This window comes from Pochonia chlamydosporia, chromosome 2 (assembly GCF_001653235.2).
Source record: "Pochonia chlamydosporia 170 chromosome 2, whole genome shotgun sequence".
Classification (NCBI taxonomy): Eukaryota; Fungi; Ascomycota; class Sordariomycetes; order Hypocreales; family Clavicipitaceae; genus Pochonia; species Pochonia chlamydosporia.
This window is the reverse complement of record NC_035791.1, coordinates 4002295-4029702: the sequence shown is the minus strand read 5'-3', so window position 1 is coordinate 4029702 and position 27408 is coordinate 4002295. Positions and strand designations below refer to the sequence as shown.

Below are 27408 nucleotides of genomic sequence, written 5' to 3'. Positions count from 1 at the left end.
GCAGTCAATTTTAAACAGATCGTCCCGTAGTTTCTGTCGATATGACAATGTCTAATGATTGGTGAATTAATACATTTGCTTGTTGCACCAGGGTGTGACCATCACGTGGCGGCGAATTGATCTAGCTGTCATTCTCAATCTTCATCATCGACTAAGCACCCTTACGCATCGAATGCTAAAACGCCTGGTCCTACTTCTTGAATATCTTAGAAAACGCCAATTGTTGTTATTTCCTCCAACCAAGACAGGTACTTAAATGGCAGCCATCACGACTCTTGCTGGATTTTGGTAAGCCCTCCACGCACCATGCCTGCTCAAGTAATCCACTGATGTTGGTAGGCTCTGGGGGCTTATCGACGGGAAAGTTCTCGCGACTGCATCTAAGAGATATAGACCGGTTGAGCGCCAGGATGATGATCCCTCTTTCAATATTGACACATCGGACGTCAGTGTCATTGTGCCGACAGTCGACACCAAGGCATCGTTTCCTACCTGCCTTCAAACCTGGGTTGCCAACAACCCTGGAGAAATTATAATCATTGGAATAGAGAAGCAGCGCGATCATATAGCCAGCCTGGTTCAGCGTGCCGCCCTATCACCAGATCTGGCTACCAAAATCAAGATACTCTACGCACCAGCGGCAAGCAAAAGGGATCAATTCAGACTAGGCATTGAAGAGTCCACCGGCAGTATTATTGTCAATGTAGACGATCATATCATTTGGTCGGACGAGTTCCTCCAACATACACTACCATGTTTCCAAGACAAGTCTGTCGGGGCCGTCGGAACACCACTTACAATTCACATCCCTCCACATCGCCGCAACAGCAAAAGCATTACACCCTGGGAGACAGCCATGATGAGGGCTCTCTGGAAGAGAAATCACGGACTAGAAGCAGTTTACGCCGCCTACGGTTGGTGCTGGGTGCTGGCTGGGTCGACTGTTGTTTTCCGAGCTGAGATTCTCAAGGATCCCCGGTTTCTGCACGGCTTAACAAAGGACTACTGGCTGGGCCGGTATAAACTTGACACAGGAGACGATACCTTCTCATCACGTTGGCTACAGCAACACGATTGGAAGATTGCCATTCAGTCCATGCCAGCGACAGAAGTTAACAGAACAACGGTCAAGACTGGTTCCGCGTTTTTTGAGCAGGCCTTCCGATGGGAACGAAGTACCATACAGTCCTATCTGCGTACGTTACGAGACGTTTCTCAGATTTGGAAGAAACCATATGTCGCCCGTAAGACAATCGAACGAGTTTGTCGGCCCCTATTGACCGGTATACATATTTATGCGTGGATTCGCTCGTTCATGACTTACCCGACACTAGCGTAGGCGATACCATGCTCCGCATACTTTTCTGTTCGAGTGCTAATATCTTGAGCAGATCCTTGCTACTGCTGTATTATGGTTGGGATTCAAGCTTGAGCTACAGTGCATTTCTTGGCCGATATCCTTATATGAGGCGCCATTTGTGGGCTGCTGTGCTGATTGACTATTTCTACGTGATCCAGGATGTTTGGAGCTGGTTGACTCTTAATGATGTAAGTTTGTTGAGGAGAATGTAGACATATGTTACTAACTTTGTACTTTCAAGACTTCTTGGCGCCGATAGATGAGCAGCGAGAGGAGTTTCGTTGTCCTGAATTTCAGCAGAACTGTGGCATTGAAGCAAATCGTCAAATATGATAATTGCTGACTAGAGCAAAATAAATCAGGCAACTATTGGGCATGCCATATTTAGAATGCCAGTTACTTCACCCAGTAAGAATTTACAATGCGAGATCGTGCCAGGACTCTCAAACAAGGCAGGTTCCGGATATATACCACCAGACATGTACCTAAGCAATATCAACCCACGGATCACAAGTTCTCAACCAACATTAGCCGCAAATACTCAACCGCGTTTGTCGCCAATTTTGGTCTGGTATTTTTAGCCTAGGAGCCATCTCACCGCAATTGCTTCATTTGCACCATCCCAATCCTTAGCTGGAGCGGCACATGAGCCTCTCCCGCTACTATTGCCGTCCACCCAGCCTGGCTGCCACGCGACAAGTGGACCATCCACACCATCACTTCACCACATTCACCACATTCACCACATCACCACCTCCCAGATCCCTAAAGCCAAAAAGAGCCCACGAGTCACGGACCGCGCCGACCAGCAAAACAACGTGCAAACAATCCACATAAAAAGTTTTAGAGTTTCACCATCACCACCAAAACACCAAAGCCAACACGTCATTGGCCACCCCGCACGACTCATCAACCAGTTTGTGCCAGAAAATAAAAAGAGCAGTCTACCTGATGAATCAAGATGAATCGCGTTCACGGAAGTATTCCCGGCATATTCAACCACTCGATTCTCCCTTTCCACCCTCCTTAATTTTGGGCTGGAAAACTCGGGGCTTAGATCCATGCTCAATCACAGTCCCATTCTCCAATATGCCAATTCGACGTGCATTTCCTCCCCTCCCCCAATGCAGTATCACCAGTTGTGTCACCCCGGGTAGATACTTCTCTTCCCTCCCCCTTCGCTAATGCGTCACTCCCGCGTATCTGTCGCGGCAGGGCTTTCCGGTACCCCGTTGGTTTATGCGTGTTTCCGCACAAGGGGGGTAACATGTCTCACAAGCCCATCTTCAACGGATCATTTCGTACAACTGCGAGGCTTGCTCTCTGCTGTTCAACATTAGATTGGACAGATTTTTCGTTGAATCGAAGCGGCTAGATGAAACAAGAAATATACCATTCTCCCCGCTTCAATGTTGATGCGTAGGACAGCAAGGGCATTGGCATCCCGTCCTTCCCGTACCATGGCTGGGTTGCACTGCCTACTTCATTGACTAGTACCCGTTTGTTTCTCGATCAAACGAATATTACCTTGTGTTTCCTCGGCTTCAGATGAAACGCGCCGGGGCTCCTTTATATGTTTCCCCCTCCTTCTTTTTTGCCCTGCTTGGCAGCTTTGGCTTCGTGTCCCCCGCCACGTGGTGATGTAGGCTTCGTCGAGTATTGGCTCGAGTCAGAGAGGCGGTAAAGAAGAAGGATTGCCCTGGAGAAAAAGGCATAGTTTGTGCTTCGCACTCTGAAAGAGCCAAAGGCTGGTGATTCGCTCACCAGTCAGGGTATTTGTGGTGGCATTGATGCTGTTTGGGGTTCTACCTACCTGGCGGCGGCGTTTGACACCAAATGCAATGTGACAAAATATTGGTCAATGATGCCACTTTGGCTATTGTACCGCCTTTTTCGTGTCATCCAAATGCAATAAATGCTTCAGTGCAGTGCAGTCCAGACCGAGCCCTGTCTCCCGAGGTTACGTAGCATTGATCCAACCTTGGGTAAGACCAGTATCAGTGACGTTCTACACAAGGCCGCGAGAATTCACGAACATGCAGCACTACCAATTAAGAGAAATTATGAAGTAATCTTTTGTAAGATTGTAAGTAGTAAGCCTACCAGCTGGCCCAGATTGTTATTCCTGTCCTAGCTAACAGCAATGCCAACATCCGCCCATCAATGAAGTCGCATCATCTCATGAGTGCTTGTCCGGACCCTGCTTCCACGCCTCCTTCCTTGCCATTTTACCCTGCCGCCATTCCGAGTAGAACCAAAACAAAGAGGTAAATCATGCTACCAGTACAAGAACTCCATTGTCAATGTCTAAAACTTTTGGGACTCCCTGTGTCGCCCTTTTATGTTCATCCACTCTGCCATATACACATTTTCCAAATCATTATTGTAAAACAAGGCGGCCCGTTGGGGTTCTCCATCTAATCCGATATTTTCGGCGCCGGTGAGGTCGCCAAAACAATTCATAAGTGAGCAAAATATAAAATAAAAAAGGAATGACTGTAGTCGGGGTATCTCTTAATGTCGCTCAATAAAACAAAGGAAATAAATCTGTGTTGCAGCAAAAGCTGCGGAAAGACTCGCTTATTCATCCTGTCGTCCCCTGGGTGTGGCAGCGTCAACCACAATCGCGAATGCCAACCTTGGTTTGGCAGCATATGCGGCGGAGCGCATTGGCATTATTTGCGGAGGCCGACTCGATCCGCCAGCGTCTTCCAAAATCGCCCTTTGGCGTCCTCGCTTCTGGCACGCACCATTACTGCATCTCGCTGCATGGGTCCAACGATGTCTTCGTCGCCACGACCGGGAAACTTTCCGTCCGCATCAAGTGACTCCATCATTTGAGGTACAGCGCTCGGGAGACAGTCCTCAAGGCGTCTCCATTCCAGTTCAGCAAGTAGGTTGTCTTGTACCGGGAGCCGTGCAAGAGCCGCAGCATTGGAGCTGCTAGACCGGCCACGTCCACGTCCCCGACTCTGGTTGCGAGATGTGTTGATCGACCCGGCAGATGGATAGTTGGTATTTTTCACAATCTCCTCAAAAGTTGTCTGCCATCGTCGCTCAACCTCAGCCCATTTTGCCTCTGTAAGAGCATATATTTTGCTCGTCTGTCCGTAATTCTCGCCAGTTCTGACTAAGTGTTTCGTATAATTTATGCGAGCCAGATCCCAATCATTCCGAAATTTGGCGATTGTCTCCGGGTTGATAGCCTCTATTTCATACGGGCGAGGTGAAATCGTAAAGTTGGCGTGTCCAAGCCGATCAGACCACTCATCTTGCTCTGGCAAAATTGCCGGAAACGCAAAAGGCAGCTCAGTGCTGCTTGATACGTTGCGCAGAGATGCAACGGATGGACGACTGCTTAATGGTGGTCGAGAGAACTGAGACGCCGCAGCAAATGCAGGGGACAACGGAGCATCGGGTGTTGGACACGACTCCACCTTTGGTGACTGTAGAGGTGACTCTCTTGGAGGCCCAGCGAAGGGGCTGGTGAGGAGAGGGGGGAGCAGAGGAGTAGTGGCCATAGCCCTGTCACGTTCGAGATTCGTGTGGTCTTCGGAAGTAATCTCTATGCCCAGACCAGTCTCTGCATCGTCACTGAGACTATACCAAGACGTCGTTGGGTTTGATGGTGGTTGAGGCATCGGCTCTGTTATACGTTCCGGGAGATGCTGCGCTGATGCAGACATTGATGACGAGCGGCTACTTGTCGGTCCACGAGCCAAGATATTCTCCAGACTTAATCCTGTGGGCGGGGACGCTCTGAGAGTCGCACGCTTACTCGAACGCCATCGTTTGACGGTAGGCATGCGAGATCCAAGCCGTGACGTGAGCTCTGAGAAAGCCGACTCGGCTGTGCTGCGCTTCTTTCGTGGGTAGCGAGGGTCAGTAGTGAAGTCGGTGTCGCTGAGAAATCCCATATCATAGTCGATATCAAATTCCGAGACAAACTCGCCAGGGAAAAGAGCTTCTGAGCTGTTGCGGTGGGCACAAGGTTGGTCACCTGCGGAATATGGGAGTCAGTAAAGAATCCTTCAGCACAGCAGTCCTGGGGCCCAGCACATACATAAACAGCTGTAAAGCCCAAACCTGTCAGAAAGGGTAGCTGTGTCTTCGCCACGATCGACTGGCTCCTCCTCAACATCTGGTAATTGTCGCAGACTAGACATAGTGCTCGAGGTCTGTGAAGGTGAGGCTGGGCATTCCGCTGGCGGCTGCACAGGCAGTTCCAAGGACGAGGTAGAGCTAGAGAATCTCTGGTGGCCTTTGGGTGAGAAAATCGGCGTTACAGGAGAGGTTATGTCGGATGCCGAGGAGTTGGTGGTGTAGTAGACATAAGATAAATCGCCGTGGTCGGGGTTCGCCATGGCGGACGGTCCATTCACTTGTTGCTTCTCTGCCCGCTGTTCGAACCGTTGTTCAAGCAGCTGCGGCAAGAGCAGCGGCTTCAGTTTAGGCGTCATGCCTGCACAGCGTCAGGGCTGTGAAAACACAGCGGTGGCTGGCGGCTTTGCGAACCGGTGAAGTATCGTGCGGTGTAGGTTTGTGTCGTGAGAGGATGAGGTTGGAGGAAGGAAGTAACTCTGGGAGGGCAGAAGAAGTCACAAAAGATGGCGCCGCTCAGCACCCACAACCGCACACAATAAACAACAACTTTGGGCACGAGAGGAGCCCACAGCGTCCACACCAAACGGATGGGTCGCCGACAACCAAGCGCCTGGCACGAATTGTTTGCTGGGCGCCTCCGACGTAGCGATCAATCTGAATGACTGACTGACTGACTGACTAACTGACTGACTGAGGAGTGGAAGCCGACAGAGGTGGGCTCCGGTGGGGTATCTTTGTTCCACGCCTTTCTTTGCAAACTTCTCCCCACTCACTTGAAAGAAGACTGGAGGCACTGGCAAAGACTGGGTCCTTGGTTCAAGTTCCCAGGTTCCCAGGCGACTCAGTTTGCCAGGGTGGTAGCCGATGGCTGTGCTCCGCGGGTGGCGGGTCTTTGCACGCGTCTTAGCCGGTGCTTAGTCGTGAGGCGGCTGGGATGACGGACTTAGCTTGAGCTTAGACTTGTGGTGCAATGGTGGGAGGAAGGAACAACAAAAGTGGATTTTTTTTTTTTGGCCACCGTCTAAGACAAGCCGAGAATGGGCGTGTCTCTGATTAGTGCAGGTTGAAGAATTTGTGTGCTGTAGTTGGTTCCCCGATGGGGTCTGGTGTCGTGGTGTCTTGTGTCTGGTGTTGGGTCTTTTCCTTGGACACAATGGGGGAGAGAATAGATTGCGGAGATGGAGTAGGCAAGCAGAGGGTCAATAATGCGGAAGGTCCAGAAGCAACAAAAAAACAAAAGTATCCAGAACCTGTTTTTTCTGGGGGCGGAAACTGGGCTCTGTATATAGTAGTAATGACAACGTCAATTTTGGTGTGTCTCGTAATCCGGCTCAATACAGATGAGGCGGGAAGAGCAAAACGCCCAACGCGTGCAGCCGACTGGGGGTGTCGCAGTTCCACGTGTTGGCGCGATGGCGGTTGGACAAGGAGAAAGCTTGATGTCTGGCCTGGTGTCCCCAGCTTCCCAGCCCAGCCCGATTGTTCAATGTCACTTGTGGTTGACAGGGCTGTCTGTCAAGTCGAATTTCTCCAGTCTCTGATCAAATGTCTGGTCTTTTGCTTCCCCCAAATCGAAGCACCTGTTTGTGGTTGCAGTCGGCGGCAGGACAAGCCGAAAACCAATGCGTCCTAAAGTCGATCCAGATGTCAAGTTGCAATGCTGGCGTCTGCCAATGCGGCCACCGGGTGTCTGAGCCTGCGTCCCGTCAAGTTTGGTAGTGAGGAGCAAGATGGGACAACAGTCTGGTCTGGTCTGCGTGCTTGTCGTCTGAGCCGTGTAGGTGTGCCCGATGGAGATATGAATCAACCAGTCGTGTCCAAGTGAGTGTGTCTCTGCGTTTCCTTCACAGCCAGCGGATAGGTACCTCGCCCAATTTGGCCAGACTCCAGAGGTGAAGCTGTGGCATGCGGATGTGACGATGCTGATCCGGACACGTGAGAATTGACGCCGAGGCTGCCTCTATCTGTTGGACGTGGTGATATGCACTTTGCCAGCGGTGTCGTAAGGAACCAGCTGATCCTGGCTTAGGCGCTTATGAGAATGCCAGCAATTGATGTCTTACTTTGTGTCAAATGCTTCAGTATGCTGTGAATTGTTCTCTCTCTCTTTTTTTTTTCTTTTTTTTTTGGTCTGCCTCCAGCTTGGGGGGGAAGCGGTGGGATTGAGCAAGATGGCCAAAGATGGACGACAAGCAGAACCTCAGATAGAACGCCACCATAATAGAGAGATCTGGCCGTGGATTAGAACGCTTTGGTCACTGCCGTGTTCATCAATTGCGAGGCACTTGATGCAGCATTGCGCAATGAGGAGGGTGTGTTACACCCCAAGGAGGTTTTGTGTCGTTGCAGCTCAATGCTGCCGTCAACTGGAAAAATGCATCACCCTGAGTAAATAAGACTCCAGGGGCAGTGAATTACTACTCAGAGTCAGTCTCCAATTGAGATGAAACGCAATCAATTGATATGACGAATTTCATATGAGTTATCAGATCTTTTCCTCAAATCCTCTACATGCAATGCCTCCAGAGACCGTGCGTTCCGTTGAAACAAATTATCTCTGACACAAAAACACAGAAACACAAACAGCCAGCATTGGCGGCGACCAGCCCTAATGTGACTGCGTAAGCTTGGTGTACCAGACGCTTGTTCAAATCGACCTTCAATGCTTCAACACTTGGTAAGTAATGGCATTATTGACATGGACAAGGATAGGCCTGATGCACCCGGAGCTGTGGCATCTGGTGGCATGGACCCGATGAACAGCTTGATAACAAGCGGGGAAAGAGAGCTCTGAGCTCCAGATGTCCAGTCTGGTCAAGCTTTCGCCATTGCGGAAAGCCCCAGAGGTCCGTTGCCCGCTCTTGGATAGCTCCTGCCCTCTTCATTCTCCACCAGGGATCCTTGGCTTAATCGTCGACTTGGTTGCTCATGAGCTCGTCATCACCTCCCTCTTCTTTCTTGATCAATACCCTCATGGCTCTCTCATCCTGACGTCCACGCACGCTCTAATCCTTGTCTCACACCACAGCCAGCCCACCAACCCGGTTCGCCATGCAGGACCTCGCCCTGCTTGGCAACAGTGCCCGGCGTTGTATTTTGGCCCATTTGATGGAAGAAATACATGAAGACAGTTGGTGAGGTTGATACTTATCTGTCCCAACACCAGGGCGACTCTGGTGTCGAGCTCTCAAGTCATTCTTTTCAACGTCCTGGGACCATGCAGGGGACTCAATATGTACGGTATACCACCAGACAAGTCGTCCTCAACTCCCACCTGCTGAACTGAACCAGACTCGTCGTTCTCCTCTGGCCTCCTCTCCTCCCCGCTCCGCTGGGTGCGAGGCACTCGCAGAATTCTCAACTCTGCAATCTAACCTGGCCCAGTTTCCAGAAAGCAAAAGTCCCGCTCCCCTTGATCAACTTGAAGCACAGTGCACGGACAGACACTAGAGCCATTGTTCAAGTCTACTTGCGACCCTGACCTGGCCTGAACTCAGTCAAGTCAAAGCTGCCATGAATAATAAACAGGGAGTTTCGCATTTACGGGCTGTTTGACATGGTGATCTGTGCGGTTCACACCGTCGCTCCAATGTATGATATCACTTTTCCGGCAGTCACAACACCATCCACCACCAGTACTAGGCCTCCGACTCTGGGCCGTCTGCACACTGTCTACAGAGTGCCTGTGCTTTCAAAATGCGTGAAATTTTCTGACAAAGAGAACCAAGATTCTGCAGGGGTAGTCGAATTGTATGACATTTCGCAGAGACACATCATGCCTCCACCTTACGACAGATGGAGTTGAGCACAGAGAGCCCTAACAATTCGTCGAAGCAAGGGCCACAAAACTCCGTACCCAAGGCAAGCCATACACGCTCAGCAATCACCGCCATGGTGTTGCCCAGCCCCCAAGTCGCCTTTCAGAAACCCGACGTTCCGTTACCAAAGAAGGCACAATCACCACCAAATTCCACGTAGCATACCATTGGGTTAACATAAGTGTGCGTATGCAGGTCCTTGGAGGCTATTCGGAGCAAGACTCAGCTTTCATCGAACTTTGGACTTGGTGTCTGGTAGCATTGTACTGCAAAAGCAGCCTCAGACAGGCCTGCGGTTCTCAAGAACTTGGGTTAGCATCATCCGCTCTCTTCCCCACTCCGTCCACATCAGATGTCTGAAGGAAGGTGTGAGAGGCTTCTGTACCCGGACACTACAGCGGCACAAACTCAGCATAGGCATTTTGGGGAGACTCAAATTGTTCAGGTGGTTCTTCCAGCCCTGGACACCCAATTCCTTTCTTTCAGTTTCACCGCGGAGCGTTGCGTTCACACAGATACTAAGGTACTTAAGTAAGGGGTTGGCAGGCAAGAACTGCGACGTCTTAGGTTCATGAGGGGAATCCTCAGTTGATTGAGGGCCTCTGTTGCTCGTAAGAGAATACGCAGTTCTGGGCCGAGAATGTTGCACTCCTTCAACAGACCTGAAATTCAGGTGGCTTGACTTGTTGGGCGGGTTCAACCTGGAGAACCTCAAGTGCTGTTTATTTCACACAGCGCCTTTATGTGCGAACGCGGAGCTACAGGGAACAAACACTGAAAACACGGATGCGTTATGCTAACACTCAAGAGTCAACATTGTACCAGCGTCTTCGAGTTTCCAATAGCCTCCCATCAGCTTTCGCAAATCGAGGGTATGATGTAGCTCAAATCAGGGAATTTTAATTCAGTCAGCGATGGCAGTCAAATGTCCCTGTTGAGCGCTTAGTATCCTTCCAGTCGCTGTTATAGAGCTTGGCAGCAATTGAGTTCATGGGCTTCGACGCCTCGCACTAATACGGGCCGGTGCCTCCATTCCCGTGTGCACTGCATCCATCGCCTTCGTATGGGTAAGAAGGGCATTTTGGGCTCTTCCGGAGACAGCCAACTTTTGCGAGTTCCCCCTCTGGCCGTCAGCGATCAAATTCAGAGGCGGAAGTTATCATGCAGCAGAGCTGGGTTGCTGACAGTATATTCACACAGTGTTAAAACATGGTTACAGTCGTGGTATGATGCAGGTATGACGAGTCCAAAATTAGCGTCAACAACCAACATTGAACTCGGATCGTTGAGCTTGGAGTTGTCCGAAAGGGTACGAATCAAAAACACACACAGATCACACCAGTCCGAGTGAATGAAGAGACGAAGTATGCATACGTTGTGGGGATGTCCAAGAAAACATGCGAACACCCAAACGGCACACAGATAAGCCCATTGGCTCTATGTATGCTTCGCCGTCTGCATGACCATCGATTGTGCACCATCACGTAGAAGAAGTTTCGATCAAGTTGCAGCAAGGTTGGACAACCCGCAGGGTCAATGGGCTCAGCGAATGTTGAGCTACATTGCGATTCGCCAAATATCTGCTTATCTTTCACCTCAACGACCACCGAGAATATCTCATTTCCGAGGCAGTTTCCAGTCTCATTCTTGCTGTGCATTTGGGCCAGCCCGAGGTAGCACTTGAATGTCATGCAGCATGTGTACTTCTCTCAGCTGAAGGGTAAACAACGATTACGCCATCACCATAATTGACGGTCAACTGTATGGCGATGTGGACTTGTACTGCTGCACTACCGGATAGCACCACACTTTCGGATCTCGTTGAACGAACCTACCGAAACCCGGGTTTTGATAACCCGTTTAGGTTGAGGAGTGCACACCTGTGATCTGACACCTGCAGGATCTGGTGGATCTACCACGAGAAATTGCTACCCTGGCTTGCCTGGAATGGCTTATTTGTTCAATGCTGCGGAATTTATTGCGGCTGCTCAGAGACGAGATGTTACTTTGGAGCAGTCGACGAGACAAACTCGATATGGGCTTTGACAAGACTGTCTCTCTTGTAGTTCTGGACGACCCAGTTGCACCTACATTGAAGCAATCGCAATGAATGCCAGGCACAATGTACATCCGCCTCAGAGAGCCTTTGCAGATCGTGTCAGAATGCATTTGCCCAAGAGTAAATACACTTGACATAGCACAAAAGGCAACTACATAGTGCGCGGTCTGTGATACTAAATACTTCTGGCCTCCCACATGACGCATTGTGTTGTGTGGCTGCATTGATGTTGCTGGACGACAGCCCAGCGACTGTGATGATCGACTCTTTGAAGTTAAGCTTTATCGCTGCAACACATCACAGGATGAAGAATTCAGCATACGGATGTGACTGATTAACAGATAAGCAGCCATTAGTGTTCGATCAACGGAGTTCTGTCCCCATCACATGCGGAATGTAGGCAACCACCCAACAATGAGAGGTGGGATGCTTCACCTCTGTGGTACCTGTTCGATATCAATGTGTACCTTTGCTAGATGCAAGATCGTAGAAATGGCTAGTCTGTATGCAAGCCGTCTGCAAGGAGCGCCATAACGGATTCCTTTGGTTGTTGCATGGCCGCCACCAGTCTTATTCCATTGTCGTTGGGATCTTTTCCGACAAGCGGCGGCATCTTTTGTCCCGTTGCTTCCGAATTGTTTACCAGAATTGCATCAGGAAAATTGGAGCTGCACTCCCGCTGTGCCTTGCGAATTGGCGAACCATAGCATCTGCTGGACTTGTTGAAGCTGCGTTCAACCACGAACGGCTCAGAATCAAGCTGGAGCAACCGGTTGATGCTTGATGAAACTCGTCAACGGCTTCGTTTTTTGGCTGATGCAGTTTCAGCCTTACATTTACTACTATACAGCCCGTCTGGTCTTTTCACAAGCCTCTGAGGGTGTCTGAGAAGGAACATCCATTCCAAGCCAACGAGGCATTTTCCGCTTGGGTGCCTTGCATTAGCCAGGCCCAACGGAACGCCTCCCCTGCCAGGGCGTTGTCCAAAAGTCCAAGAGCCCACCAAACCGTTTGTCATTGTTTGGCTTCGTGGAGAAGTATCGAAACAATTGGCCAATCGACTTTCAAGAGTTGCAGTTTGCACAGCCCACCCTCTTCTTTTTTGGGAGGCGGACTGCAGAACCCTTCACTGCTCCAACTGGTACTGTGCAAGACATCTCCAACGGGTCAAATCAGTAATATGGAGAATGCCGAATGGGTGGCTATTTTCTCTTCAACCCTGGGCAGTACAGCAAAGAATTGGCCGAGCATGCAGGATATCACGGACGGCAAGCTGGTTTTGATCGCACCTACAGACTACTTCCCGTCCTGTCACCAGAAACCGATAGGGAAGCGCAAAGAACGGGCCACAGCAGACACAATCGGGTTCACATGCTCTCGTTTGAACTTGCCGTCCGGTTTGGCATATGTGTTCCGGTCATGATCCATATTCTGTCTGCCAGTTGCGTTATTCTCGCAGTGGATCAAGTCGAATCCATCGTGATCCAGGGTAACAAAGGGTGCCATATGTATTGTCATGTCATCACAATCGGGACAACTTTTCCCTGACAGAGATCAATGTGAATGTTCCTGAGGTGGAGAGACGAGACCAATGCCAGTAAGCGCCCCACCGTGCCTGACGACCAGGGTCCGGTCTTTTGCGCGGAGTATCAATTATTCCGGTCCACCAAAGGCGAACAAAGGTGAAAAACTCTTCACTTCGAGACCGTTCCTAGCTCCACCTGATTCAGGGAAGACTCAGGGTAGCCAGAAGTGGAATGTGTTCCCCGACGCCGCCGACTTGACACGGACAGTTGTTCCACCAAGCCAGACTCCTCCCACCATGTTTTTAGGCCGCCAGCGCCTGTCATCATCTTGGTCATCACCCACAATCGCTCACTACGCACGAGCGTGAGTGACTGTGAGCCACGGACGACCAGGTGCAGTTTGGACGGTGCCGGCAGCTCAGCCATTCTGCATCAGAGCACGAAACCCCTGGACCAAGACAACCAAACTCTGGAATCCCACACGGGGGCACACCCACGCTCTATGCCCAAGAGCATGCATTTGACGGCAGAAATTGCTTACGAGGCTTGACCTAGCCTTAATCTCGGCTGGATTTTGTGTTCGCATGGTCTTCATTCGTTGAGAAGAGGCACTGGGGCAATCGAAGCGATACAAAGCACCTGCCTAACGTGCTCTCGGCTCGACATCCTGGAGCAGACTAACTGGCCAACGTTGAGTGTGCATTGTTGCGAATTGATCACAGTGGCCAACTGTAACGCCACGCTGCATTATCGTGCAGCCTGGCACTTAACATGACAGGAACTGAGCTCTCGAACACGGCCAGCAGAGACCAGTGGATACCTTCACATCAGCTGGATTGCCCCGAGGCCCAACATTCTGCCTAAGCTCTGTACTGTACAGCACTGCACTTGCAAATGACAACCAGCACTTGAGACGTATCCTGCCGGAACGCAGCAGACTCACTGTACCCAGTAGTATCTGGTCTGGTTGGTTCTGTTGCGGTGTGGCGCCTCACTATTCGCTGACCCACTGACACCGATACTCGGAGTTCGGTGGCATGACGGCTACTGATGCAATGTGTAAACGCGCGTATTACTCAGGGTCTTTAATAGAGTTTCTTGGCACAGTACTATTCCGAAAGCTCCCCAAAGATCCCTTGAGGTCCGCTCTGGAACATGGAATTTGGATACTGGCCTTGGTGGAACCTATGCAAGGTACGGCGGGACACTCCGGCGGCGGTGAAAGAATGGTTTGTGCTGCTCATCCTGGTCGTTGGCCATTTACTCATCGAGGAACAAAGTGTAGTTGTTCAATGGCCATAGGGTAAGAAAACCGGGTTGTTTTCGACCCCGTGAGCAGGTTCTGAACGTGTTGTAGTGTGAGTGGTGGACAATGGGTCGTGACGATGTGATCTCCCTTGCTGAGTCACTGTATTTCGTTGTAATACGTGGTGGATTGTGGTTTGGGAGAATTTGCCATAGCGGTGTGCTTATTTGCTTTGTCTTGTCTTGAATATGGGGCCCGTAGTTTGGGAGGATTTACCCCCAGCTGGTGATACTGTCTTTTGGGGAAGGGTAGGTGAGACGAGTCATATAAGTGTTGTCAGTTGGTTGGGTGCTTGCAAACGATACTACCAGGGTTGATGCTTTGCTGTCACTCAGTGAAGAGGACCTGTCAGGAATTGCGGAACATACCTACGTGGTTGATGAGATCTGGCCGCAGTTGGGAAATTAATAAGGACAACTTTGCGACTTATGCCCACTACCCTTTGGCTGGTTATCATTCGGCTATTGAGGGCAATCAGATGATGTATGAGTCTGGCACAATGGTATACCATCTTTGTAGTTGCGAGACCCCGAAAGATGAGGACTTGCAGGACTTGGGGCTGCAACCAATAGCCTTGCGTTGCAATTTGGAATTGCCAACAAAGCTACTGGCTTAATGGTTGTCATTATATTTAACGAGGAACATCAAGAGATTGCCCCTTGGGAAGAGACTTACGTAGGCGTGGACGATGGATCCGCTGTCTCGCATACAACAGAAGCGGTTCAAGACTTGGAATATTGAGAATGCTTCACAGCACGGAGTACACTTGGCCGCTTTCACCTGGAGGATCCCACACTTACAGCTCGTTGGTTTTGAAACGGTGGTTTTGAAACAGATAGCTTGCCCCGAGTACAATACTTTCTTGAGCAAGTCCTTGCCAGGTTCATCTATTTCATGCCATATTGAACAGCCCAATGGAATAGGTAAAGCCATTGCGAAGCGTCATTCCGCCTACTTGACGAGGGACCCGGCTGCCCATTTTGCCACATTCTGTCTCGATATGATGCTATTGATTGAACACGCTTTCGGTTGCCGAGAAGAGTACTTCCGGAGTGATTGGAAGTCTTTTGTAGGATGATACAATGTTATCCTGACACCCCCAATATAAGTCTTATACGACGTTCTTCGAAGCCATACCGTTAAAACTTGGGGAACCGAAGAAGTATCAGGCGGGTTTTCAGCTGGTCGCCGTTTGGTCCCTTTGTAACATATCCCTGGTAGTATACACCAATACGTAACCAAACTGGTATCATAATAATAGCAAGAGACCACATCGTGCAGCTCGTCGTAAGATCTCGATGCTTTCCTGAGCTGATTCACCTTGAATGGAGGCAATATGTTCTTCAGCTAGGCTAGTAAGCGTGCAATCACCAACTATAAACGTGCGAGCCAAGATTGATACAACAAACATATGGGTTTAGAAGCAAATCCGGCCGGTGTGTAGCTTGTTTGTCCATCATGAGGGCAGATGAGATTACACTGGCTCGTTTCCCAAGCACATTCGCCCAGAATTCAGGTACCGAAGCATTGAAAATACCAGTCTTTATTTCAAGCAGGTTATATACCTTCATGGTATTGTATTTGACTCTCAGATTTACGTGGAATAAATTCTTGAATGAGGTATCATTGGCAATTTGGCAATACCACATGTAACTACATTTTGCTCTGAAACTTGGGTTTGGTATAGGGTAGGCCAAAATGGGCACAAAGAAATCCGCCAACAATTAGACACATATTTTCCGGTGAGTTTTTCTTGAGAACTTTTGCGGGGAGATAGAGAGATGTGTTCTACTCGCTACAGGATATATAACGAAAAGGCTCTTTGGGATGGTCGAACTTCAACATTTCCCAAAGCTACATCGACATTGGGACAGTTCCACCTCCCACAATGTGTTTCACCTTTCTAGTTAGCTGTGCTACAATATACATAAAACAATGACGATGAGTTCATTGCGTAGTAAATGGCTAAGATGCCTCTTAGTTGCTGATGCGGCTTCCAGGAGACGTAGATCCAACTGTTAGACGGATGACCAACGGGCACTCTCGTACGAAGCCATCACGACATGACCACCAGCATCCTGTCACTTTTACAGCATCCGAATTGGGAAATACATGAAACCAAAAGGTACTTGTAAAATACTTGAACCTCTATCTCAACTACCGCTGCACCACTGGCCAATCTCCGGTCCTCGCAATCGACACTTCAAGTGACGAAATGACCAACACTACGAACCAAACACAGTTGTAAACCGGCACTCAGAGCGGAGCGGCCTCGGAAATAATCTACATCTGCCTCAATATGCTTCCCATTTCCCCATTGGGCCAAACGCAGAGTTTCAGGCGACATTAGTGAAGCGGGGGAAATGCGCATGGCACCATGACGTCGCATATGACTCCATCAATAACACAGTTGGAGTGATTGATCATCGGGGAATATCGTCCACCACAGAGCTGACAAATGGCGATGCGTATTTGCAAGCACTGGTGAGGGCTCTGCATTCATTCCCCAGACTGTTTTAAAGGCAGAAAGGGCGTGGGGTTTGACAAGTTCAATTACTGGCCCGTCAAGCCGATTACTCACTCGCCGTGATTTTGTAAGCCATGGGAAACTGGGCCAGCATAACGCAGTAGATAAGTCTCGGATTTACGATGATGATGGAAATTGCAGCAAAATCGCCGGTAACGCCATTGTGACGGTGTTTTCCCGTGATTTTTTTTTTGAGGCGGGTTGGCGATTTCCTATATCTGGTAAACTTGCGACCGATAACGGCTTCATGAGTTTGTGGATCGGACCGGGCCCCGATTGCCGAGGGTGGCGACGCTGAGAGTGAGAATTGTTAGCCTGTGATCTGGAGCGGGAGCGTGGGCCGAGTGATGAAGTCAGGCTGACATGGTGGTGATGTTATTTGGAGATTTGAGGTTTTGGATGGCGAAATGGGGTTGAAGGTATTGAGCTTTGGCGATTTGGACACAATAGATGCAATTATCTTATACGATATTCATAACTAATAAGATTGTGGCGTGAAGGCTTATGGACTTGGAATTCGTCACTTTCATTGTTACTCGTGTTCAACAAATTAACGTCTAATTAATGTCAAATGGTTACCTAGTGATGCATTCTCAGTTACAGGGGTATCGCCGTGCTTTTAAACCAACAAGCAAACATGCCAACAAATCCATATCGAAGAAACAAGTTGAATAGAGTTGACTTCAACCATTCAGAGATCCGCCACAATGCCAACTCCATGCATAGACAGACCGGTTCATTCCAACTTTAGCTGCGTAGCGCAATAACCATTACTCTTGAGACAGAAAGGAAAAGATGATAAAAATCTCCTGAAGAAAAATTCCGAAACAATCGAATTGTTCAAGTTGTCGCAGTCGAGGGGTCGCCGTGACTTAGGCACCCCAGACCTTGTTTTGGCACTTGGACTTTGGCCGCGGTGATGGTTTTCTCGCGGTTTGTAAACAGCGGTCCAGCATGTCCCATCCTTCTTCGGGGAGGTCAACTAGAGAGTCGTTGAGTGTGTCGATGATGAATGGATTGGCTGTATTTAGATGGACGTGTTAGCTGAGACTTTGGACTTGGCTGTCGATTGCATTCTGTTGATGACCAGACTTGACCAGACGGCATTTGGCCGGTTGGTGGCTGCCTGTGGGTCACACTCAGAAGGTATCCACTGGAACATCCCCCCACTTGGGCTCGCTTCAGCACCCGGTTGCTGTTTTGGCAGTTGATGATGCTCCCTGACGCAACTCGACGCACAGAAGGTTGCAGTGATCATCATCAAATGCCCAGCTATGTAAACATTGAAGCCGAGATTGATCAATCGTAATGGGAATAAAATGGAAACACGAAAGCAAAAACACTTTGCTAACTTACGCATCAGGTCGATTCCAGCTTCACCCGCATTTACCGCCAAGTCTATTCTCGTAGAGTTGTAACATCCATATAGCTGCTGCAGCTCCAACATGCAGCGCCAGAGCTCGCGCGTCTCTTCGGTGCTCATTCCCTCACAGGTGCGACTTGATGTCGACGTTGTACTTGGTTGTCGTTGGCGCAGATACGTGAAAAATCGTAGAGATGAGCGACGTGAGGTTGCTAGGGGTGAGGGATCGTCGTGTGAAGCCCACGTTGAAGTAGATGTAATAGAGGACGTTGACGACGATGGTCGACGAGTGTCTTGGAAGTCCATTGTGAGTATGTGCTCTGATGATTCTCGGGTGAGTCTGAGATGAGAGTCTAGTTGCGAGGATGGACACCGGGATTATTTATACTACTGTCCACACGTAGTCGTGTTCGACGTATCGTGAAAAGGAACTTGCCCAGGACCAGGGTCTGTAATAAGGCAGAGGGAAAGAAAAAAAAAAAAAATTAAATCTGCCAGAACAAGGATCTTGGGTCAGGAATTCTCCATTCGGGCCTTGATTCCTTTTAAATGTCTCTCCCTACCCATCCCACGCCATGACTAGCCATACCCATCCATACCACCCACGCCTTGATTTCCTCATCCTCTCGAGGGTCTCATGCCTGCGCTGCCGATGCCAACTGGCTGTCGATCCGATGTCTGTGTGGGACGGGAGTGGAACCGGGACCATCACGGCATCGGCTTTTAGACAAGCAAGTAGTTCCAGAGTACCAGCCCATGACGAGTGAGTACTAGGCAAAAAATGTATTGTAGGGGTCACAGCGTTGCAGCTACAGTTTTGGAGTGGAAAGGGAACAAACTCAAAAAACGTGTGTGGTTACCTATCCATCTTTGGCCTCTTTGGTGTCAAGCTTTCGGTCTGTCTGGTGGAACGCTACAAGTACAAATTTGCTGGTTCGTACTGCCCTGCCACCTCCTTCAAGCGTTTTAATTCCAATGCCCAATGCCAGCCCAAGCGACACCTGGCATACGAGCACCAAGTCGTTGCTTTGTCGGACTAACGGCGTACGTGTCGTATGAGTGTATTCCGAGCTATCACCTCTTGGTTGCGCACGCTAACCACAGGAGCAATCAACTGTTGAACTAGCTCGCACGAGACTGATGACGGAGTAGACAAACACGGTATGGCCCTGGCAGATTTGCTAGTTATGGCCCGGAGTCAGAGCACCTATCATCCGAGACAAGCCTTCTGCAAGGTTACGAACCAAGTTGAGGTGGGTGACATTGGAGGGGAGGGGAAGGCGTCAAGTGTGAATTATTTCCAAGGTTGCTGGTGGAGATGCCAGACATTCAAGAAGCAAGACTCATCTCATCCTGGATGGTGGCATGGTAGTCATCCACTCTTTCCGCCGAGATAATGCGGCTGTCTGGTGAAATTGCGATCATGATGCGGCCCAGTGCGCCGATGGGAGCGGTGGAGAGCGGTGCATTGATTGATTGGATGAATCGCACTGGATGGGATGTTGCGCAAAAGCTTTCGTGCCCCCGGCATTTCTAAGCACCGTTATTGGGATGCAGGCCGTAATGAGACGGGATGAGGGTAACGGATGGATGGATAGGCATCACACCCTTTTGCTGGATATCCGTGCAAATGCCGGTGTGTGAGCCGGTATTTCCGAATCAGGCAGTCAAGGTACATGTAAAGTAGGGCTGATGTATCGAATCATGTCATTGATTGCACGACCACCAGCATCAATCATCGCGGCCCAGCATCATTTCTTCATTTCATGAGGGGATGTTTGCGTGCCTTTTTTTTTTTTTTTTTTTTTTTTTTTTTGAAAGCTCACAGATTGACAGTTTTCGTCGTATTCTGTGAGCTGAGATGCATTTTTGTGCGGCAGTTTTCTCAAATCCAACGCAGTTCTGGGCCGTTCGAAACTCCGTCGCCCAAAGTCACTCGGCCGATGTTACCAGTGATCAGCGTGAACCCCCACGAGTCCACGACCAGCCGGATACCCTGATTGATTGACCTCAATGTTATTGGAGTATGAAAATGTGAGCCTCGTACACGTACATGGCGTGGCTATTGAGAAGTACCCAGACCGTACTGTAGTATCAATTCAAGGAGCCCGCTCGCCGTTTCAGCTTCACTCACTACCTGTGCCTTTAGCCAATGGTACTCCTTGGTCATGATTGCCAGTCTCGTCAACCATCAAGGTTGTAGATTCATGTATTGGGACGGCATGAACCATTGCAACTTTACTGCTACTCCTTTCCCCTAAATTGTCACACAAAATGGCCCGCGTCCGTCCAAATAGCACCGCAAATGCCCTCGTGCTGCGACCCTGCCTTGCGACCGTTCACACACAACTCACTTCGAGTGCAACACTTGGCTGCTTGTGGCGCTGCCGCCACGATCTGACATCGAGGACCAGACAGCTCATTGGCTGATCCAGGAATGATGTTCGTGATATACTTTGTTGGGAGCTTTTATTCTCGATTACAGGCTTTCCTGGCCCCTGGGGCTATAGCCCAAAATGTGCTTGGCTGAGGGGTTTTTGCAAACTCATCGGATGGTCTCCGTCCCTCCAAGGTGGCCGCATTCCTGTGATGCAGACGATTAGTTTCTGAGTGTAGGTGAATTACTGGCAGCAGGTCCGTCGGTGAGAGGCTAGTCTGGCCCAGTCGTGGCCAGTCTGTAGCCCTGCTGGCGCTTTTGCCGCGATGCGTTAAACTCGTGCTTTGTACGCACGGTCGGTAATCCGATCGAGAAACATGCCAAGTTTACTTCAATGTTAAGTATTAGTAATTCTTGAGTATTACCCAGTTTTCTTCATACCCCGGATATCTAGGAGTCCAGAGCCAGTTTTGTGTGCTCCTTAGCAACAAACTTTAATTTATGAAGGTTAAGACAAGATCCACAACTCGTAAATGTAGAAAACTGTGAAAAGGGCCGCGATGGCTAGAGAGAAGCTCAACAGTTGGCTACCTAGCTTGAAATTCCATTTTTTCCCTGGCTGTGGATGATGAACACTGCGCACAAAGGTCCGCCATCAACTCCTTACACACACCCGTGAAACGCACGATGATACCGTGGGAGCGACACTTTGGCAGTGCAACTTCAGCTAAAACTTTCGTCGGATACAATGTATTTACATCGGCTTAATGGGAAATTTGTCGTGTGCAAATTCTCCATCATGAACAGATTAATTGGGTGCGGATGCGAGGGTTGTTACCGCGACACGGTAGGTACTCCGTCGACAGAGTTGTGGCTGAAGTTACACATGGAAGAAGCTAGTCTAAATTTAATAGCTTGAACTATACCCACCTGAGTTTATATATAGTTGCAGAAGCTTCAAATTTTCCGATTTTTATGGAGTATACGACGATATGTTGCATCCGGCAGCTTGCACAGTCTGTGTTGAGCAAACGTATGGGGTTGTAGAGTGCGACCTCAGAATGTGCAGGATTAATCAGGCACTGGGGCTGATATAGCGTGTTTCAAGCTGGAAAAGGACGGACCTATGAGATTTCAACATGGTTATTCTGTATATGTCTACTCTGCTGAGTTTAAACCCGGGGTGCCGTGTTATCACATGAGATTAGTGAGACCCAAGTTGCTGTCGAATGCTGACTGGCGGCCACTTTATCCCCTGAAAGATGAAGAGCAAATGATATGGTCACCCTTAGCGAGTAGTTACAAGACTACATGTTTTTTCACGAAATGGAGACACCATTTATAGATGAGCCTGTTGGCGGTTGATCATCGTGATCCTTATTGTGAGGCGTTGCGACGTACAAGTTGTACCGAATCAGCACTTATACACCTTGTGCCGACGTAAGAATGATATGCTCCTAGCCCAGACGGAAATATCACTCCAAGTATACCATTGGAAAGAATTGAACCCTGCACTGCGGGTGATGTTTCAATGGTGCCACGTTGCTGATGGCCATCTGGAGTCTGGTGCCAGAAGGTCTGGTGCTAAAGTGGTGCCAAAAGCAACTAGGCGCCGCGAAAAAAGATTTGACACAATACTGCAGACTTCTATCCTTTGCCATAGAGGGCATCTTCAACTCAAATTCTCAAACGAATGTAAAATTAGCAGGGGAATTAGACAGGCACTACACATCTACATGCTTTTACGTGCATCTATATTACTACTATACCACCACAATTACAAGTTTTAAAGTGCTAGATTGTAAGCAAACTATTATATTGGAATTTTAAGGCAGTATCTTGGGATTTCAGCAGCCGTTGGCACTTTTAGACATCAAATTGGCTCTAATATAGCACAGAGCTGGAATTTTAGCGCTCAATTTTCATCACGCTTACTTGCAACTATGAAGATCGAACGAACTTTGTTGTCCAACCCAAACCTTTTTCAAGTATGTGTCATCTCTGGTCTATAAAGGGTGCTTCGTAACCAGCTTATGGACCTACGTTCCAGCCTGTCGTCAGTCTAAACAACTTGAAAACATCCCCACCATGCGTCTCATCGCAGCACTTGTGGCACTTTTTGGCCTCTCCATCGCCTCTTCTATGGACGCTCACAATACACCTAAATACCCTGAGAAGTCCTCTTCCCGAGGTTTCCACCTTATCGCCAACGTTACGGATTGGTACCCCCGCCATCTCGCCAACAAGGTTCACGGGCAGCCTATCGAGGCCATCTTCCTCGGCCAGTTAAATTATATACTTGGCATCGAAAAAGGGTTATCGCGTATATTCTACCAGAACGGAACTGACAGGGACCTCAAATACGGCGAAGTCGGGATAGTCTCGGATGGCGGCGCGTGGCCAGTTGTTCCGTATGGCATGTGGGTGCGTCGTGAGATCCTAACAAGGCATATCAAATACAGCCTCAGATTGAACCCTGGCATTGGCGACCTTGGACTTTCTATCTCCAGGGCTCCATCGCCGTATGCTGTGCTCCAGCTGGAAATGCTAGCCGTCTGCAAGGAGCCGATTGGCCACAGGGGCTTCGCGCATGCTATGATAATGAGGTCGTTCCAGGACCCTAATACTGACCGTGACGAGACGCAAATACCCAAGGAGTGTGTTCCTGTTCGGTTGATACCTCAGTGCACGCCGCTCATGCCGGTTTCCCATCACGATATGGCCAACCATGCCTTTGTGCAGAGAGTGGACTGTTACAAGAATGTATCTGCTATTGATTGGACGAAATACGCCCCTTTCCCTGGTAGTATGGATTTTGACAGGGACGTGAAACGGGTTGACGGATAGGAGAGAGGTTACGCGGGGGACACTGTGACGTGATACTCTCTGCCGTTGCGCTTTATCACCAAGTCAGCAAGGCCACATCTCGGAGTAGGCTCGACTTAAGAGGTGTTAGCTTTATCAAAACCACAGACTACAAACAGAAGTTGCTTGTCTCCCGCTGATTTGAGGGCGGACTTTGGAGTACGGTACCAGAAGTCCAAGTGTTAAGAAAGGAGATGAGGTGGTAGTCTGTGGGAGGAGCTAACACCAAGCAGGGTATCAAAATGTTGCCCGGAGGACGAGAACCCTAGACTTGGACGGAATCTGTGCCTTTGTACGAAAAAGATATTCCTTTGGTACCCGAAATAAACTTTACATTAGGGTGCGAACAAGTAGTTGACGCGTGACTGACGAAATTCACTGCTCAAGTTGCCATCACGTGCTGGTGCACTTGCCAGCTGCTTGTGTGAAGTGCACCATGAATTTCTTCCGGCACTATTTTTCTCAAGTGAAAAACTCTGAACTGTAAATTGCGTGAATCTTTCTGCTCGACTGTTCACCCAGAACAATCTTTGATGTTATTGCATATTCAGCAACGGAAGAATACCTGCCACAGCCGGCATTGCAGGTTCCAACATGGGACAGCTCTTTACGTTTGTGGCACCTCGCCAAAGGCTCACTTTGAGCTGGGGAGGCAAACTTGGAGAGATGGTTTTTGATGGCTCTGCCAAAGAGCTTATCGAATTACTGACCGTCATCCCTCGACACGAGTTTACACGAAAGCAAACAACTGTCGACCCTCGAGTCACCGTAAATAACCTCCCTGCCAAGAGTACCTGCCATGATGCGACGAAAGCCGTCAATATTGCCGTCAATGTCGCTGTCAAACGCAAAGCTGACGCTGAAACACCGGAAAACGACACTCAAGCCTCCAAAAAGGCTTGTTACGGAAATAACCCTCTCAAATCTCGACCAGTCACCTTTTCTGACCTTCCAACTGAGCTCCATCGGCATATTTTCTTCCATATGGAGTCCGTCAGAGATATTGTTACACTTGGACTGGTCAACCGGTATTTTTGTGATATTGCCGTAGAAGAGGTACTTATTTACATCCGGGACCGTCAAGCTCCTTGGGCTGGTCAAAATATCGTCTGTGTTGGAGAATACATCAAAGAAAACGACTACCCCCCCCGGGCTTTTCTCGAAGGCAGAGGTGGAAGCCCTCGGCAAAGAAAAATTTGAAATTTATGATGAAGGTGAAGAAGAATACGAAGTCAGATCACTTTGCACGCTTTATGACTTCACGTTACCTGACGTATCTCGTTCTCCAAAAGACTGCGATTTAGGCGATGAGGTACGAGATTTAAGGTGTTATTTCTTACACTTACGGGAACCCGAGAAGGCTGCTTTGAATTATATACTAGAAAAACTACCCGATTGGCTGCGGCAGTATCGAGCATGGCCCAAAACTGATCAATCGTGGATTCTGCGAAACCTTACCACGCGGGAGTTTGTCCGTGCAGAAGCCATCGCCTTGAAGCCGGAATTCATCCACGGCCCGGACATAGACGTGCTGGGATTCGGCGAAGTACTCCTGTCGCGAATTTGCTGGTCATCGGATGACTCTTGTAGCATGATGGATACCACGAATATCTGCAGAGGAGTATGGGCAGGTCATTGTTTCGACATTACAACCCTCGCCAGCCATCAGGAAAAAACTGCCAATGGAGAAGAGTGGACCGATGCGAGCGAGGAGGTTGCCCAGGAGATGGCTAAGATATATGAATCTAATTGTGGAACCGACTGGCGTGAGGAGCTGTGCAGAGAGCACAGAAGGGTGTGGTAGAATGCAGTGGAAAAGGTATACCACGGCGGCAGATCACTATCACTACACATCAGGTGTGGGATGATCGTCCGTCCTTCACAACCGCCGTTCATGAAGTCGATGTGGCCGAAGGAGCCACATTTGTTCCATGTCTTTAAATATTTTGTTTTGCCGCTGACAGTCCTGCCGGGAATGCGCAGAAAATAGCTGATTTGTTGATGGTGGCAGCTGAGTTTTCGCCGTGCCTCGTTATAGCTCGGTAGCGGAAAGCGATTTACAATATACATATATCTCATGCTAAGCGCTCCAGGCGGGTCCGGTTATAACTGAATTGAACATCTTGACCCGTCACTGACCATTTCCCAAGGTGTTGGTGTTTGTTTTGTTATCTGACATTCGAGTTCTGTACTCAAATCAGCCTAGAACGTGACGACATGGGATAACTTTGGCGACCCCAAGTTGTGAATTTTTCATGGTCAGAAGAATTCTCGAAGTTGCCAACATGTCTTGCCGAGGTCACTTTCTTGATACTTGCACATTGTAATAGATGTGATATGATACGGGTTGAGCTGTCAAAGGTTGCTTTATATTGGTGTTGTCATTTCGTGTTATTGCTGAAAGGGGGGTTTATGTGTATGACTTAAAGACGCCATGTTTTCAATCTCCCAAGTTATCGGTTCTTCCAGATTCGGCCCAGCATTCCCATAACCCGTCTCCATTGCTTCCAAATTCCCCATCCAAGTATTTGCTAGCGGACACATTGGTTCCGCACTCGCCGTTCCATAGCTAACTTCACTGGCGGTACTACCTTCAGTGTAAGGGGTGACCGTGTGGTTTTGCAAAGCAGCACTTTTGCTCACCTGTCCGCATTCTGGACAAAGCATTGACATTCCAGTGAGATCCACGCCAGATGCGCCACAGCCAACGGGCAAAGACGAAGGCAAGATTCCTGCAGGCCCACCGCTTTTCATCTCCAAGTTGCTGTTGAAACTTCCCATGTTGGGAACTTTCATCTCCTCCGTGACTTTGGGAGTGTTGTTGACACATCCGTGCCAGGCTGCTTGAGTTGGGACCGTGGCATTATGTGTGGATGTGGCTTGCAGGCTCTGCTTCATCAGTGCCACTTCACACTCAAGTTCTTGGTTCCGTAACTGGAGTGCCCTGCAGCAGGCGTGTGGTGTGCTTTTGAGCGCGTCCAGTTCTGCTTGAAGTTGAGAGATTTGTGCCTTTGTTCTAGCCCGTATGGCTCGTTGAGCGTTGCGGTCGTTTTCCCGTTTCCTAGCAAGCTGCTCGGGAGTCATAGTACTTATGTTTCTTTGTCCTAGTTGCCCGCTGTATTAGCTTCAGATGGTTCAGTAGGGGGTTTGAAGCAAATTCCGGCCTACGTTTGCCGCGTGTAGATTCACCGGCAGTTGCGGTTGATCTCTGTTGCATCCCTGTGGAGACGTACTCAATGTTGATGATTGTGGACTCGTGGGCGTTGCCACTGCACCTTCAAGCCGATGGGTCTGGCATGGTCATCGAGGGTTCAATGTTATATATGAAGTTTTTTACCCTAATGGAGCTGCCGATATGGAGTAAAAGGAAAGCAAAGAAAAGAGAAGACACCATGGTTAATTAGTTGCATCCTTCTTTTACCGTGGCACAACTGATTATTTTGTGTTTACGAGGATTCAACCAGCTTATGATATCTTGCAAAGTGAAGTCAGCTCGTGGCATACGCCTCATCAGCTCATGACTCCAGCCCTGTAACGCCTTGACTCTTCCACTGTTGCTTGGGACATATGCACTACTACTCTCCGAGTTTAGCGGCCGAGTATGGGGTTGCGGCGCCACCCCTGCGGTCAGAAGGCCGGCACCAAAGTAGAAGTTTTGTCAGCTCCATAGCTTCTAGTTCTTCTAAATTAGGCGGCTTGGCGTTAGATCGTTTATTCCGGTGTGACTGGGGTTGGCAAATGTTGTGGTTTGCCATCAGATTGTTCGAGTTGTGCATGTTGCACATGTTGTTATAGTTGAGGAGTGTAGGAGGCAAAGGGGCAAGGGACAGGTCAAGGCTGATGACGCAACTGCTTGTTAAAACTTGCTTTCCAACAGTGAGACGCTATTCGTTGTTGCTGTTTGCCCACTATCAACCAGAAATATAAACAGTATATTCTGTCTCTCTTTGGCCTGAGAAAAAATCTCCGAAACACCAGATCTGTATGCCCAATTTTGCCCAGATTCTTCCTGTTTACAAACCCGACGGTTAATAAAAACAACTTTGCGACGGACAATTCTTTTAGTTGAATCTTTTCTGTTGATAGACAACTTGGTCCCGCCC

General features: G+C 49.1%; 7 protein-coding genes across 7 annotated transcripts; 4 read left to right on the top strand and 3 right to left on the bottom strand.

Moving 5' to 3' along the window:
- Positions 1-256: 256 nt before the first annotated feature.
- VFPPC_03292 (polysaccharide synthase) lies at positions 257-1619 on the top strand (the record flags this gene model as incomplete). Its single annotated transcript, XM_018282810.1, has 4 exons — positions 257-288; positions 340-1335; positions 1392-1548; positions 1602-1619. The coding sequence occupies 4 exons, from the start codon at positions 257-259 to the stop codon at positions 1617-1619; spliced, it is 1203 nt and encodes a 400-aa protein (XP_018147439.1).
- A 2416-nt stretch (positions 1620-4035) lies between these two features.
- On the bottom strand, positions 4036-5820 carry VFPPC_03291 (hypothetical protein; the record flags this gene model as incomplete). Its single annotated transcript, XM_018282809.1, has 2 exons — positions 4036-5360; positions 5424-5820. 2 exons carry the CDS (start codon positions 5818-5820, stop codon positions 4036-4038), a joined length of 1722 nt encoding a protein of 573 aa, XP_018147438.1.
- A 10340-nt stretch (positions 5821-16160) lies between these two features.
- Positions 16161-16998, top strand: VFPPC_03287 (hypothetical protein; the record flags this gene model as incomplete). Its single annotated transcript, XM_018282806.1, has 3 exons — positions 16161-16265; positions 16436-16651; positions 16696-16998. The coding sequence occupies 3 exons, from the start codon at positions 16161-16163 to the stop codon at positions 16996-16998; spliced, it is 624 nt and encodes a 207-aa protein (XP_018147434.1).
- A 574-nt stretch (positions 16999-17572) lies between these two features.
- VFPPC_03286 (hypothetical protein) lies at positions 17573-18369 on the bottom strand (the record flags this gene model as incomplete). Its single annotated transcript, XM_018282805.1, has 2 exons — positions 17573-17721; positions 18057-18369. 2 exons carry the CDS (start codon positions 18367-18369, stop codon positions 17573-17575), a joined length of 462 nt encoding a protein of 153 aa, XP_018147433.1.
- Positions 18370-22528: 4159 nt separating this feature from the next.
- VFPPC_03285 (hypothetical protein) lies at positions 22529-23287 on the top strand (the record flags this gene model as incomplete). Its single annotated transcript, XM_018282804.1, has 1 exon — positions 22529-23287. The coding sequence occupies one exon, from the start codon at positions 22529-22531 to the stop codon at positions 23285-23287; it is 759 nt and encodes a 252-aa protein (XP_018147432.1).
- A 612-nt stretch (positions 23288-23899) lies between these two features.
- Positions 23900-25109, top strand: VFPPC_03284 (F-box domain-containing protein; the record flags this gene model as incomplete). Its single annotated transcript, XM_018282803.1, has 2 exons — positions 23900-24298; positions 24357-25109. 2 exons carry the CDS (start codon positions 23900-23902, stop codon positions 25107-25109), a joined length of 1152 nt encoding a protein of 383 aa, XP_018147431.1.
- Positions 25110-25696: 587 nt separating this feature from the next.
- Positions 25697-26389, bottom strand: VFPPC_03283 (hypothetical protein; the record flags this gene model as incomplete). The annotated part of the gene is made up of 1 exon (XM_018282802.1): positions 25697-26389. The coding sequence occupies one exon, from the start codon at positions 26387-26389 to the stop codon at positions 25697-25699; it is 693 nt and encodes a 230-aa protein (XP_018147430.1).
- Positions 26390-27408: the final 1019 nt, after the last annotated feature.